Source organism: Nelumbo nucifera, chromosome 2 (assembly GCF_055504915.1).
Source record: "Nelumbo nucifera cultivar China Antique chromosome 2, China Antique-T2T, whole genome shotgun sequence".
NCBI classification, from domain to species: domain Eukaryota; kingdom Viridiplantae; phylum Streptophyta; class Magnoliopsida; order Proteales; family Nelumbonaceae; genus Nelumbo; species Nelumbo nucifera.
Window position 1 is genome coordinate 72,787,336 of NC_142650.1, and position 15,587 is coordinate 72,802,922.

Sequence of the window (15,587 nt, forward strand, 5' to 3'; positions counted from 1 at the left end):
GTATTAACTACATAGAGACCTTCTCCCCAGTTGCGGTTCGGTTTATGTTGTGGTCTCTCTTGCTGCTATGTATGATTGACCCCTCTATCAGCTTGATATCAGGAATGCTTTATTGCATGGTGATTTGCTCGATGAGGTCTATATGGAGCAACCACTGGGGTTTGTTGCTTAGGGGATGGAAAGGTGTGCAGACTAAAGAAGGCTATTTATGGGCTTAATCAGTCTCCTCGAGCATGGTTTGGTAGGTTTAGTGAGGTTGTAAAGAAATTTGGTATGGAGCAGTGCCAAGTTGATCATTTAGTCTTCAGTCATGACTCTCAGGCAGGAAAAAACCTATTGGTGGTGTATGTAGATGATATTGTTATTATCGGGAATGATAAAATGGGCATTGATAGGTTGAAGACTTTTCTGCAGGAACATTTTCAAACAAATGACCTTAGTAAATTGAAATATTTCTTGAGGATAGAAGTAGTAAGGTCTAAACATGGTATTAATTTGTGTCAGAGGAAATATGTGCTCGATTTGCTGGAGCAAACAGGTTTGTTAGGTGCTAAACCAGGTGAAACACCTATGGAAACAAATACTAAGATGAACAGTGATATGGGTGAAGTGTTTGAAGACCCTAGCAGATACCGGTGACTTGTAGGTAAACTGAACTACCTAACCATTACTCGGCTAGATATTTCATTTGCGGTTAGTGTGGTAAGTCAGTTCATGTAGAAACCTCTGATTCCTCATTGGGATGCGGTTCTAAGAATTGTGGGGTATTTAAAAGGGGTTCCTGGTCGTGGTTTGATATACAAAAGTGGTGGAAAACTTTAAATAGAAGGTTATACTAATGCTGATTGGGTCGGTTCTATGTTTGATAGGAGATCTACCACAAGCTATTGCACTTTTCTTGGGGGTAATCTGGTGACATGGAAAAGTAAGAAGCAAACAGTCGTGGCGAGATGTAGTGCAAAGGCAGAATATAGAGCTATGGCACATAGTGTGGATAAGGAACCTTCTATAGGAGATAGGATATAATATTAACACTCCAATGAAGCCCTATTGTGACAATCAAGTTGTAGCTCATATTTCTTCTAATCCGATGTTTCATGAAAGAACCAAGCATATAGAGGTTGATTGTCACTTTGTGAGAGAAAAGGTGTTGAGTGGAGTGATAGACACTGCATATGTTAACACAGGGAACCAGTGGGCAACCTTATTTACTAAAGGGTTGAGTTGGGGAAGAGTGGACTATATATGTAACAAGCTGGGATTATATGATATATACTCACCAGCTTGAGGAGTAGTGTTAGTGTCGAATATGAAGGGGTATTTCTATCTTTATACTTATGTTGAGGTTGTTGATGTGTAATATTATGTTAGAACTAGTGTCCCTCACTTAAGTAGGGGCACATGTGTCTTTTCTATTATGTTAGTAATATAAAACATATCTGGTCGAATGAGAGAGGTAATTTTTTTCTCATTCGAACCAGACTTTTCTTCTCTCCTTTCCTCCTCCTTTCTCTCTCTCTTTCTTTCTTCTTTCTTCTCTCTTCTTGGCTATTATCAGACTAACAGAACTCAAGGTAGGCCGAATCATAATAGAAGTAAAAGATCTCATGTCTTGTTGTGGAGTCAATCAAAGTTTTCATGTTGGGCAATGGGAACTCATTGTTAGAGCAGGCTTTGTTGAGGTCTTTGAAGTCTATGCTACACCTAAGTATGGTGAAGTATATGTCATCAATGTTTGGGGTTTAAGTTGTGGTTTATAGCGTTTAAAGGGTCTTATACTAACCAGAGCTAGTCATTCTTCTTAACTAGTACCATGTTCGTGAGCCTCTTTAGGTGAGATATTGGTTTATGAACCCAACTTGTACAAGTTTCTCTACTTCCTCATTTATTTTGATTTTAATTTTGATTTTAAGCTTGAAAATTATTGTTCCTTGTTTGATTGGCTTTGCTTTGGGATCTATATGTGTAAGTGATCATGGCAGACTAAAGTGAGGTTTAGCCTCAGAACTTCATAGTATGACTAGGTAAAAACATCAAAAACTATTGGTTCATGAATTTATAAGATTGTGTATGGTGGCTTATTACCTTTGAGTAATGTTATTAGATTTTCTTTCTCCTCCATCTCTAGGTTTTCCGAGATGAATAGTGGTCTTTTCTCGTCTAGGGCATTTAACACATTTATTTCTTCCACCTCCTCTTCCATTGCCTCATTCTCTTTTTACAATTGCTTCAGTGCAACATCAATTTCATCTACGTACTCTAGAGTCTTTGTTTCTGGGTCTACAAGAATTTGTTCCGTTTGCCTATTGATTTTGGTTTTTGGTTTCTATTGCAGTTGTGTTTTGTGCTTGTAATGGAATACCCAATATTGTTGTGTACGATGCATGCTATGTAAACAAAGTAAAGGTAAGGGGAGAAATAAAATACAGTAGCTACTTTTGAATGTTGGTAGGAGATTATTGAAAGGGAGACCATAATATATTAATTATAGTAGCTTAGCTTAGAACTACAAGTAAACTGAATATGGTGATTGTGATAAATAGTGTTATAGTGGCTGTGAGATAAGATTGTTTAAGAAACATTACGTACTACATGAGGCGATGCGTGAGCAAGGCAATTTCCTTTAGGTTATGTTTGGTTTAAAGATAAAGGTTTGCAACGTAGGGAAACCTATACAAGGTTCGCAAAGGTTTTGCTGCATTTTCCTTCATTTTCCTACTTTTTCCTTCAAACCAAACACAGCCTTAGAATTTAATCATTGTCACTTACCTCCCTCTATGTGAGGGGGGAGATGGGATGTTGATGTTGTTGTTGCCTTACCATCCTTTGTTGCACTTCCTCTAGAATGCCCCCCAGAATGGAAGAACTACTACAAGTGTTGGTTTTGACTGAATTTTGCTTCCATAGGTGCTTCTTTTGCATTACTAATAGTACATAGGAAACAAATTCATTGCTCTATACTTATGGTGTAACTAGTGAGTTGATCAATGTCAAAACCAACCAATACCGACTGATACGAACAGAAGGAATGGGTGAACCATTCCACCTGTGAATCATGTTAGTCGCTCTGGATACCACACATCTTGGAATGGATGTATAGTATTGATATTTTAAAACTTGTCCATTAGAACAATTGGGATTCTTTCCTGCAATGTACTCCATCTATGCTCCTTATCGACATTTTTATGGGTCACCATGGACGGAAAAACTTTGGCTGTTGGGGCCCAACAGCCTTTCCTGTTGAGAGAGTTTCTGGGTTGGGCATGTTACAATGAGAGTGGGCAAATTAGTAATTGCCTTCTGATTTATTTTGAGTAAAAACAAAAGCATAGCCGTGAATTGGTGAACTGCCGTGAACATGTCCAACCCAGAAACTCTCTCAACAAGAAAGGCTATTGGCCCCAAACAACCAAAGTTAACCCCACCATGGACAGGCCTGAATGTTAATCACTTGTCCATATTAGCATTATACCCCACCTTGCTTCATTAATGTTTCCTGTGTGATATCAATCAAACCCTTGCTGTGGATATTGAGGGTGTTTGGTTCCGTGGGCATTTATTGAAAAAACATCACCACATCAGCACCACATAGGTATTGGCATTTGTTGCATATGAAACCACTACTTGTTTTCATTATTTATCAAATAAACACTAAGAAACTGAAATGTTTTGATTTATGTGCATAGGGCACTTGGGGAACCATTAAATTCTCGTTTCCCCTAACACCCAAGGTTCTAAATATCGATACAGGCTGATATGCGGTGTTTTTTTGTGTTTTATTGCTTTTTTTTTTCAAAACCGACTCAAGGGTCGGTTTAAGTCCCAGCTACCCCCTAAACCATGAGGGGACATATCGGGTCAGGCCCCGATATGATACATTACATGATACAGGATGATACGTGACAATTTTGACCCTTGCTAAAACCCCAGCATTTCTTAAAACATAACACTGATGTGGCATATTCTATAAGTGTTAATCTGCCATGAAAAGCAAGATACGTTTGAAGTAACACCCAACCAAACAAAAAAACGTTTAAAAGTGTGAAGCAATAAACAAGATTTTACAAATAAAGTTTAAAAGTTTTAAATAAGATTGTACAAATAAACGTTAGAAGCAATAAATGACCCATCTAACAAACCAAACATATACATTATCTTTTCAGAGTACATACGGCTCTATCTATTAACCTGTCATCCACGATTTTAAATTCCTTTTTTTTTTCTAACATACAGAGCGCCCACAAGGGGGGAAAAATACTTGATTTAAAAATGGCATATTAGACTATCAAGCTGAAATCTCAAACATAAAAAGAATAAGTCTCGATTATATATATATATATATATATATATTTCAATTCCTTTTTCCTTTTGTTAGTCCGATGGGTTATTCAAAACTCAAATTGCCAAGGCCTAATCCAGTAAAAATCACAATAATAAAACAAGCTATTGTGCAAGTGCTGTAAGACCCGGATCAGACCAGACGATTGGACCATGAAAACCAGGAACCATTATCAGTAAAATGACGGTTTTCAATAGTTGAACGGGCTAACCACCCGGTTAACTAATAAAACCATGACCCATTGAGCATTCCGGGTTTTAGTAGGGTCATAGTCTTGCAGCATTCAAAACACTGTATTGTGCAATCAATCAATTCAAGCTTAGCAATTAGCCTTTGATCAGTAAGTCTTCTATTCTCTATTTAAAATTTCAAATGTATGGCGTGCCACAAACAAAAGAAATACAAAAATAACTAGAACAAATTCAAAGAGGCCCTCGACTATCAAAAAGACCAAAACTAAAGGAATAGAAATAAACAATCAGAGACCCTTACAGTTGCAAACAGATGTGCTTCTGCATTAGGTTAAACTTGAGCGTTACCACAGTTTTTCCCTTATCAGTCAATATATTGGGGTACCGGAATTTTATCTACCATTAAGACGTAAACCAAGGGAGTGAACTCCACAAATGCCAGTCTATCACAACGAAATACGAAGAGGAAGGGAACTCGTGTCGTCAACAACTGAGAAAGGGTAAGATCTCAGAAGGATAGCAATTCCTAGTTCGACCAACAATGCACCACCAATGTCACATTTTGTTAAGGTTGTCCCGCCTCTCCTTTTGTTGTGGTAACATTCAGCTTTAAATCTGGTCTTCCAAAGGAATCCGAACACAATTAGTGTATAGACTACCAACTCCTGCAAGTTAAATCGAAGACGAGAATAAATTTTCAGTATTAATACTATTAGCCCTATAAAAATTGAACTTTCCACAGAACAGAAAGAGAACGGAAATCCTTCGAGCATTCTGTGCAGTGCAAGTACATATATTAAGGGTTAGGCTATGATGTTGGGAAGACATGATACTGGAAAAATTTGTAACCAATCAACCGGTAAAAGTGGTAATCAATCAGGTGACATGTATCAAACACTTGGGGTTTGAGAGATAACTTTGGCTGTTGGGAGCAACAGCTTATGCTGTTGAGAGCAATTTTAGGGTGGGCACGTTTACCTATTCACGCCCATGTCTTTCATTTTGGTCAAAATATAATAGGAGGCAATTACTAATTTACCCACTCTCAGGGTAACGTGGCATTCCCAGAAATGCTCTCAACAGCATAGGCTGTAGGCCTCGACAGCAAAGTTTTTCTGGGGTTTGATTGGTCAAAGCCGAGTTAACTTTGGCTTTGGGGGGCCAACAGCCTATGCTATTGAGAACATTTTTAGGCTGGACGCGTTCATCAATTCACACCCATATCTATGTTTGTGGTTAAAAAGAAATAAGGGTAATTACTATTTTACCCCACTCTATGGTAATGTAGCATTCCCAAAAACGTTCTCAACAGCATAGGCTGTTGGCCACAACAGCCAAAGTTTTTCCGTCAAAGCCCTTCCCGTATGATGTCTTTCTGGCAGCACACTTTTTTCCATCGAGGAAAACTGCTCCTCAAGTGCAATGCCACATAATATCCCCCTTTTTGTATATTTATAATTGAGGAAATTTCAAATTAAAAATATCAGCAGTACCACCAGTGCAATACATATATCTCAAAAGTTAATTCAAGAATTCATGGAAACATGATCTTAACAGAGTAAGCTATATCCAGGTTTGTGCAAGTACAGTCAACAGAAATTCTATATCAATCCTTGAAAGATGATTGCAAAAACTACTATCTGGTTCATACCCAGTCAACGTTTTGAGAGTCAGTTAAAAATCTGTACCCCTTGGTTTAGGCTATCAAAGCTATCCAACCCACAATTCACTAACTCATGAATTACATGACATTCTTCCCTCCCTGAGATAATCCCCAAGCACATTTGAGATCTGTTGGCCCCTTGTTTAGTTAGCCCTTCTGCTAAACAGTTACTTTCTCTATGAATCCTATGGAATTTTTATTCCAATACCCTGAAAAGATGCCTAGCTTCTCTCATTATATATCTGTACTGCCAAGGCCCCTCACTCCCAGTCCTGAGCTAATTAATAAGTCCTCGAGTCTCCTACCAACCAGCTGAAGTGCTGACAACCATTCAAAACAAAATCCTCTAATAGACAATGATTGTCACATGTTGATTTCATTTGAAGTTGTATTTCCATTTTAATCTAATTTCCAAGTCATGTTGCATCTCTGAAATTTTCCTATCATATTTTAGAGTGTGCACGTCTAAGATTCCAAAAGTGATAGGTGATCCATTTCTACAACTTCAATATATTTCACAAGAAAAGGCATACCTTATTGTTCTGGATGCATCAAAGAATCAATCTCCATGTTAGCCTCCAAGTTCCAGCCTCTGTCATCATAAACATATTAGTTCCATGCTAATAAACTAAATCCAAAAGAAGAAAAGAAGATAGGTGACACAGGTGGGATAAAAGGAAAGGAAGGTGAGATAGGTGGAAAACCTCAAAGTCGATTGGGGTAAGGGTAGGGAGCCAGGAGAGAAGTGCGAGAAAAGGGAATAGGTAGAAAGGATCAGAAGTAGGGATTGTGAGTTTTTGGAGGTAGAATGAAGATTCCAAGTAGGAATGTTAGAGGCCTGGGTAGTGCAAATAAAAGAAGAATTATTAAAGAAATAATGAGGAGAGAAAATTTGGAGGTTTTATTGATACAAGAATCAAAAGTACAGGAACTTGACAGAAGATGGGTGAGAAGCATTTGGGGCGGCAGGAGTATCGGTTGGGCCCAGGCTCCTTCCTGGGGATAGTCACCTTATATTTATGGGCCCAGGCTCCCTCTGGTGGGGATAGTCACCTTATGGAATCAGTGGAATGCTTAGAGGAGTTCATAGGCAAACTCTCTGTCTGTTAATCTGCAAAGTGTGAATGACAATTTTGTGTGGGTCATGACATTTATGGGGCCAATTTGTACAGGGAAAAATATGAACTATGGAAAGAATTGGCAGACATTAAAGGGCTCTGGCAAGGACCTTGGTGTTTGGGAGGGGATTTTAACGTGATTAGAAATACTGAAGAGTCTAAGAATCCAAGACAGAGGATCACCACAAGCATGAAAAAGTTCAATGTTTTTATAAAAACCTTTGGGCTTAAGGAAATTGAGACTAGACAACCTAAGTTCACTTGGTCCAATTGTCAAGAGAACCCCATCTGCTTAAAGTTGGATAGATTTCTTGTTTCCCAAGATCGGGAGGCCCATTGGAGAACTTGATAGGTAGAACTCTGCCTATGCTCACCTTGGATCATTGGCCTATTTTCCCCAGCCAAAAATTAAATGGAGGACCGAGGCCCTTCAGGTTTAGAATATGTGGCTAACTGTCCCGGAGCTTGTACATAAGATTAAAGAGTGGTGGGAGCAGGATAGTCCCCAAGCTGATTAGGAAGGAACCAAATTGAATAAGAAGCTTCAGAATTTGAAAGGAAATCAAGCTTGATAGTCAGATTGAAGTAATTAATAGAAAAGAAGTACAGGGACATATGGAGGTAAGAAATAAGGAGGAGAGGGCAAGAATGAAAAAAAGAGTTAGAAGCCACCTAAATGAGAGAGAAAATGACTTTAGAAACAAAAGTCACGAGAGAGATGAATCAAAGAGGGGGATGGGAATACACATTTCTTTCATACCGTTGCAAATGGAAAGAGAAAAGAACTTCATTTATCTGCTGGTATTGGAGGGTACAGTTATACACTAGGAAGAAATAGCAAAGGCCCTAGTGGATCGTTTTAAATCAAGTTATAGAAAGGACAGGGGTAGAGAAATGGAAATTGGAGGGTGTAAAGTGGCCTTCCCTGGATGGCATACTGAGCAGGGATCTAGAGAGAAGATTTGAATTGGAAGGGATAAAAGAGGCAATTTTTACTATGATCATTCTAAGGCATCTAGATCTGATGGTTTCAATTTGGCTTTCTATCAAGACTGTTGAGAGTGGATAAAAGAGGATGCAATGAAAGTCTTTGAGGAATCCTATCATAGAGGAATCATTAGTAGGGGAGTAAATGCCACTTTCATTGTTCTAATCCCTAAGAAATCTGGTGCCTGTCATCCAAAGGACTTTAGGCTAATCAGTGTAGTAACAAGTCGATATAAAATTTTAGCCAAGGTTCTCTCCCTTTGGTTAAGAAAAGTTCTCCAATCAATTTTCTCTCAGTTTCAAGGAGCTTTCATTCATGAAAGACAAATTTCAGATCAATGATTATCGCAATGAATGTGTGGAGGAATTCAAGAAATCAGGGAGAAAGGGTATTGTTTGCAAGTTAGATTTGGAGAAAGCCTATAATTATGTGGATTGGGAGTTTTTAATTGATGCTTTGAGAAGGTGTAGTTTCCGTGCACAATGGTGCAAATGGATTAGAGGTTCTCTGCAATCTTGTCATTTCTCAGTTGTGATACATGGGGTGTTTAAGGATTTCTTTGGTGCTTCAAGAGGGGTGAGGCAAGAGGATCCCCTTCACCCCTTTCTCTTCACTATCATAGCAGAGGTCTTTAGCAAATTGATTTTGAAAGCTGATGAAGCGGGACTGTTGAGGAGTTGGAGAATAGGAAGAGATAAAGTGGTGGTATCACACCTTCAATTCGCAGATGATATCATTATATTTTGTGAGAGTGATGGTGTGGAAGGGGAATGGGTGGGGGAGTTAGGTTGTCTATGAAGCAAGTGGCCAACTGGCCATTGAAATACTTAGGACTCCCTCTTAGAGCAAACCCTAGATCCCTAGCCTTTTGCAATCCGGTAGTGGAGAGGTTTGAAAAGAAGCTGACAATGTTGAAGAGAACCCTTATTAAGTCGACTCTAGCAAACCTTCCGATCTATTACCTATAGGTATTCTACATGCCTCAAGCAATAGTTAAAAAATTAGAGAAAGTAATGAGGGATTTCTTATGGGAACCGGGTGAGAAGAAGACCAATTCAGAGTGGTCTGAAATTGAACAACGGCTTATGGCCAACCTCCACTCCTCAATTTGGATATCCCTGAGACCTTTAAATGAGTTTCAAGATATAGGCTTTGCAGAGTTTGAGGAACAACTTCGGCATTGCTTCAGCTGGATTCTGTTTGTGTGTATGGCCACGAGGTTAAATTAAGTAGATAGTGGCCTTTGGTTAATTCAGAACAGGAATCCCTACACTTTGATGGTTGGATATCCATTAGTAGGGGTGCAAATGAATCGGATCATGATCTGATCCTATTTTTTCGGATTCAGATATCCCCATTTTGGATCTTTGGATCAGAGCGGATAATAGGATCTGAACAGAAATTGGATCATATTTGAATCAACTCATCACCCCCCATCCGATCCAAGAGGAACCAATCTAATATATTTATGTTATTTATTTATTTATATAAACATATAACACACATATATATGTTAATTTATTTATAAATATGTTATTTATATTGCATTTTTGTAAATTTGTTATATTATTTATTTTTTACAAAAAACATATATATATGAAAATAGTTGAAAGATACTTGTATTTTTTGTTTTTCTTTATTTAAATTGTTATATTTTATTTTCTTTTAACAATTTATTATTTTTTCAAAAAAATTAAATTGGATCTGATCAGATCTGAATATCCGACTTCCTCATCGGATTCGAATTCAAATCAATGTTTGTGAGATCCGATCGGATCTATTGTTCATATTATCAGATCGGATTCGGATATAGCCTTATTCGAATCTGATCCGATCCATTTGAGAACTTCTAGTAACCTACTTCCCAGGATTATTTGAGAACTTCTCAACAAGTTCAGTAAGTCCCTCCTTGCTCCTACAATCCCAGAATCCAGGTAATATTGTTCTGCCTCCTTTCCTCAACCGTAGAGGCAGAGCCAGGAATTTTCTTTTGGGGGGACCAAGTTGAACAAGAAAATGAGATAGGGAGTTGATGAGGTTGGGTTTGGAGAGAAATGGGGTAGAAAGGTTTGGATCTATTACAGATATTTTTAAGAAAAAATAAACAATTTTTTTAAAACTTTAAGAATTCAGGCAGCAGTGATTTGGACACTCTAGGAGGAGAAGAAGCAAGGAAGCTGTGATAGAAAGGATTATGATAAAAGTGGCACATTGGGTTAAATCCTTGAGTGTATTTTCAGATCTCATCTTTGATGATGTAATCAGGAACAATGTTGTCAAAATCTTACAATTGATGAAAGGATTCACAATTTGAATCAAGAATTCCAACGGTTTCGATACGAATCTTATGTTGGAATTATTTTCTACAAAAATCTCCTGATTTTTGTTTGAATTCTATGATTTGATTCATAAATCTTACGATTTCTACGATTCACAACAATTTAAATAATTAAGAATTAGTTCTCTACTTTGTTTTTTCTTTCTTTATATTTAGTTTTGCCAAGTGAGATATTTTTAAAGCCCTTCCTAGAAAATGATTAATTTACGTTATTTAAGATTAGAAATTGAATTTATTTTCTATATATGTAGGTTAAAAAAGCCATTATATGTAGATTTGTTTGATTTTTAAGTCAAACTTGATTACATCATCTTAGGTTTTCTATTATGTAAGTGGTAATTCTATTGTTTTTTTGGTAAATTCTATTGTTTTAAGTACATATATGGTAGATATAGATTAAAAATAGGGTAAAGTCACTTTCCTATATATTTAGCCTTTTAATATATCTATATTTTTTTGACAAGTTTGTAAAAAATAGAAATAATCATACGATTCACAATTTGATTCAACTTTCTCTATGATTTATGATGCAATTACAATTTTCAAAACATTGAACAGGAATTGGGGTACAATTGTGACCTCATCAACCTCTAAAAAGAGTAACTTTAAGGGACTAGGCTCCTCCTGAATTAGGCCTCCTTAAACTAAACTTTGATGGTAGCAGCTTTGGAATCCAAGCCCTTCTGGAATTGGAGGAGTTCCTCAAAATTAAAGTGGGGAAATTGTAGGTATGTTGTCAAGCCATATTGGAACAGGATATTCCACAATGGCAGAATTGAGTGCAGCAATGTTTAAGTTGCAAAAATCAGCACAAATGGGGGTGAGAACGCTGATAGTTGAAGGAGATTCTAAACTAATGATAAGCTGGCTGAAAAAGAATGAAAAAACCCCATGGTACTTCAGAAATGAAATCAAAAAGTGGAGAAGACTGTCGAGGAACATGTGTTTGTCAGTTCAGTGGATCCCAAGAACAGCCAACTGTTTGGCTGATCCATTAGCAAAACAAGGGATTAATAGGGCACAATGTTTCTAGGCTCAGTTGTAAACTTCGAGAACATTTTTCCTGGGTTAGACTGAAATCACAAAAAGGGTAGATGAGGCAACCCAAAAGTTGTAAATTCTTTTCTCTTAATTAATGAAGTTTATATTGCCAATCAAAAAAAAAAAGAACATTAAATGAAACAATATACCACCTCTCTACAGCTTCTCTCTTTAGTTCTTCGATCTGATTTTCAATACTAACACATGCTGCTTGAATCTCTATGTTTTTCTTACAGAGTTCCTTCCATTGTGTAGACAAGGCATTAAGCTCGACTGCAGTGTTTTGCTGTTCACATCCAGAAAATTATTTACTATAAGGGCATACATTACAATGTAAGGAATTGATTATAGGCCTTAAGCCTCCTTACTTGATGATAGTTCCGTTCTCGATTCACAATTTCAATTCTATCTTCATATTGCTGAGTGGTTGCTTTCATCCTGAAAAAGATCACAACATTGGAGGTCAACAAAAACTTAACATGACAAGTGGACAATATGAGAAAGTACAATATTTGAAGTTGCATTAGGAGCTCTGAACATAAAATTGCAATGTGAGTTTTTTGGATGAAAGTGAGTTACAGTTGAAGGAGAATCAAATGGTATAGTGGAAGAGTCAAGACAAAGGGAATCATGTCACATCCAACATGCTCAGAAATATCAATTCAAAAGTTAATTTGCCCCATTTTTGCCATTGACTGTTAATATGGAGTTCATGAAAAGCAAAATATATACATCCTTTGCCTTCTTTTTTCTTCCTTTTTTCTGGATATCCAAAATATTACCACTTATGTCTTAAGCTAATAGGATAAGCATCAGTAATTGCCCTTCCAGTTTGCACCTCTGAAAGTCCGACATATATTTGAATTTTCTATTAACAGTAATCGGACTTATTAGTCGCACAGATAAGTATATACTTCACTCTTTTAACATTTAAAAACCATCATAATGACAAGAATTCCCTTTGTACCCATATTTAAAATGAACAAACAGCAATACCCATCCCAATCAACAACTCAAATATGACAGTTCAATCAGAGTTCAAAGTTCAGACAGACTGTTTAAACATAAAATAAGCTTTTATCCAAATAAGACCTAAGACTTCAGAGATATCAGACTTTGCACTTCTAAATACTACATTAGTAGGGCATAGACGTCTCAACAGTTATCTAATTGTGCTCAAGGTTTTAGTAATTAAGAAAGCTCTAAGGAGGTGACAACTAGCTACGACCATGAGGTGTAAACCCATTATTTCTTGCTAATAAAGAAACCATTGAAGGGGTTAATAAGTAGGTGATTAGTGACAACTCAAATGGGAATTGCTAAGCCACAAAGAAATGTCCAAGTCCATATAAGTAGATGCAAGGTTTAAAATGTCAATGTTGGTGGAAATGTCACTCAAATGAGAACTGTTACCACTTGCTTTTATCCTGCCCCTTTGCTACAGCTATCTGCTTTTGGATTTCTGCACTCTTTGGTTGCAGGTGGTTTTTTCCAACAGAAGTTTCTTAGTTGTTTGAACACTCAGCCCTTGTTCGGCAATCAAAAAGAGGAAGGTTGATGTGGAGGTGTATTAGGGCAGCTTCCCTATGGACAATTTGGGAAGAAAGGAATACTAGAATTTTCTACAATAAGGAGAGAAGCCTTTCAGAGGTCAAGGACTGCATTTTGACAAGGGCAATACACTGGCTGAGAACAACAAATCTGTTCAGTCTTTTTTCTTTTGATGACTTCTGAAGGAACTAGTTAACAGTGGTTAGTAGTTCCTCCTCAAAGAAGAGTTATGGTGAAGTTTGGAACCCTCCTCCTGAGGATTTTGTTAAACTGAACTTTGATGGGAGCATCCAAGATGGTGTAAGATGGTTGACTCCAATGAGGCAATGGTGGTGGTCTGACTCTGAAAGTTCGAAGGAGAACGGTGGTGGGAGAGGTCAATGGTTGCTATATCAGTGATTTTCAGAGAAGAGAGTGAAGGAGGAATGTAGGAGGAAAGAGAAAACCTGGGTTTCTCCCTTCCATAATGGGTTTGTGGACATGGTGACAATGGATTCATTTTCTTAATGGGTCTCTAAATCATGGGTCCCCATATGGGTATGGGGCCCTATTTATAGTGTTTTGGACCTCCATTTTTTAGAATCTTCTTATATTATCTTTTTACCTATTTTGCCCTTGTACTTTCTTTTGGTAATAAAATAAAATTAATTAAGCTTAAATAAGAGAGACAAGAAAGATGACCAGAAGTCACATGAGAGGGAAAAGAAAAGAAAACAATCAAAACCCCAACATCTCAATAAGATCACCAACCAAAAAAACCCAAAATCAAAACCACACTCCCCACCTTGGACCCAGAGACCCAAACCAGAAAAAAAGCAAAAAAAAAAAGAAAAAAACAAACTGACCAGAAAAATCGAGCTCTTCACAACTAGACCTCTTACAACAACACATAGAAAACAACCAAGAAGAAACTCCCTTCACACATCCAAAGAAACAACAAAAAACAGAATATTCTACTTTCACTTTTGACCCTTCTTGTGTTTCAATATTTTTTTTACTTGGTCCAGTCCCAAATAACCCTCCTTTTAGTCTAGAAAAAAACACTTGACACCAGAACTAGATGATGCTTTCTTTGATGTTTGAACCTCCTAACTGCTAGAAAATCCATCATACATTCCAAACAGTCTCTAATCTCGTTAATTCTTTCCAACTCCAGAACCAAATTCTTCTTGAACAAATGATCTTCTTTTTTATCAGAAAGAAAATTGGATTATATTAAAATGATAATCTGGATATTACAATGACAGGGTGTATTCACACATAAAGATTCATTCCAATCCTATCAAAGATACAAGATTTACAATGGTGCCCAAAACAATTGCTGCCTATATACCCCTTGCTTTGCGAGAGTGTCAGCCATTCCATTTGCTGTCCTTCTGATCCACTTGAAAGTTATGTTCAGCTATTGTGTGATGCTCTCAATTTCCCTAAATTCATGCCTATAGATCCATGGCACAAGCTGCTTGCTTTTGGCCCAAGAAATTATCAGCTTTGAGTCTCCCTCTACTTCCAAAGGCTGAGATCTTATTCTTTAGCAATTCTTAACCCTTATAGTAATGTCATTAGTTCAGCCTTTAGTGAATCTCCCAACCCCAGAGGTTCTGAGGAAATACCCAATACTTTTCCTGTGCAATCCCTAAATATCCTCCAATACCAGTCATTCCCGTGCTTCCCATGGAACTACCATCAAAATTTATATTTATTTTATTAGCTGTTGGGGGACACAACTCCATAAACGCCTTTTTCTTTTCTTTGGGTGAAGATGCCACTCCACTTCATTCACTGAGAATTCTTTGAATAGATCAAGTGTCTTTATCCAATGTGCAGTTCTGATTTTTATGGCTTCAAACAATTCCTCTTTTGATCTACTCTTCTCATTGAAAATCCTCCCAAATAGTCCACACTGCTGCAGCCCTAATTGCTTTCCACATAGTTCTTCCTCTCTTCTTTGGTTGCTTTAGGAAACTTGGGCTAAAAAGGCTTGCTACATCCTATGGAGAAGACCACCTGCAACCAAAAAGAGAACAACAGAGGTCCCAAACACACAGCACAAAAAGGCAAGAAAGCAATAAATGAGATAAGAATTCACCACTTGCAAGGCAAAGGAAGCACATGTGAAGCAATAAGATTTTGTTTGACCTTCTTTTTTGAAGTATATCACTAGTGTTTTCCTTTCCACAACAGACTTCCTAACATAGAGCCTGAATTTTAGGTGGGATAGACTTGCTCCAAATCTCTCACATGGAAATTCTCACCCATATTATTGGGCTGCAAGAGAGAATTAAGGAAAGAAGCACAAGTAAAAACCCCATTGGGTGTACTACACCAAACTCTAGTGTCCTCCACTGATTGATCCAG

At 37.4% G+C, this 15,587-nt stretch overlaps 1 protein-coding gene across 2 annotated transcripts in view; it reads right to left on the minus strand.

The window, feature by feature from the left end:
* Positions 1-4,671: 4,671 nt before the first annotated feature.
* MOS4 (modifier of snc1,4) overlaps positions 4,672-15,587 on the minus strand; it is a 33,632-nt gene continuing 22,716 nt past the window's right edge. Inside the window, exons 4-7 of one of the 2 annotated variants that reach the window (XR_736340.3) lie at positions 12,047-12,116; positions 11,828-11,964; positions 6,727-6,785; positions 4,672-5,195 (exon numbers count right to left, since the gene is read on the minus strand). Coding sequence is in view for 1 of the 2 variants with exons in the window: in XM_010268394.3 (XP_010266696.1) it covers positions 6,728-6,785; positions 11,831-11,964; positions 12,047-12,116 (262 nt within the window). In the remaining variant the exon portion in view is untranslated. The remainder of the gene's footprint in view (positions 5,196-6,726; positions 6,786-11,827; positions 11,965-12,046; positions 12,117-15,587) is intronic. The other variant, XM_010268394.3, reaches the window with a different exon arrangement.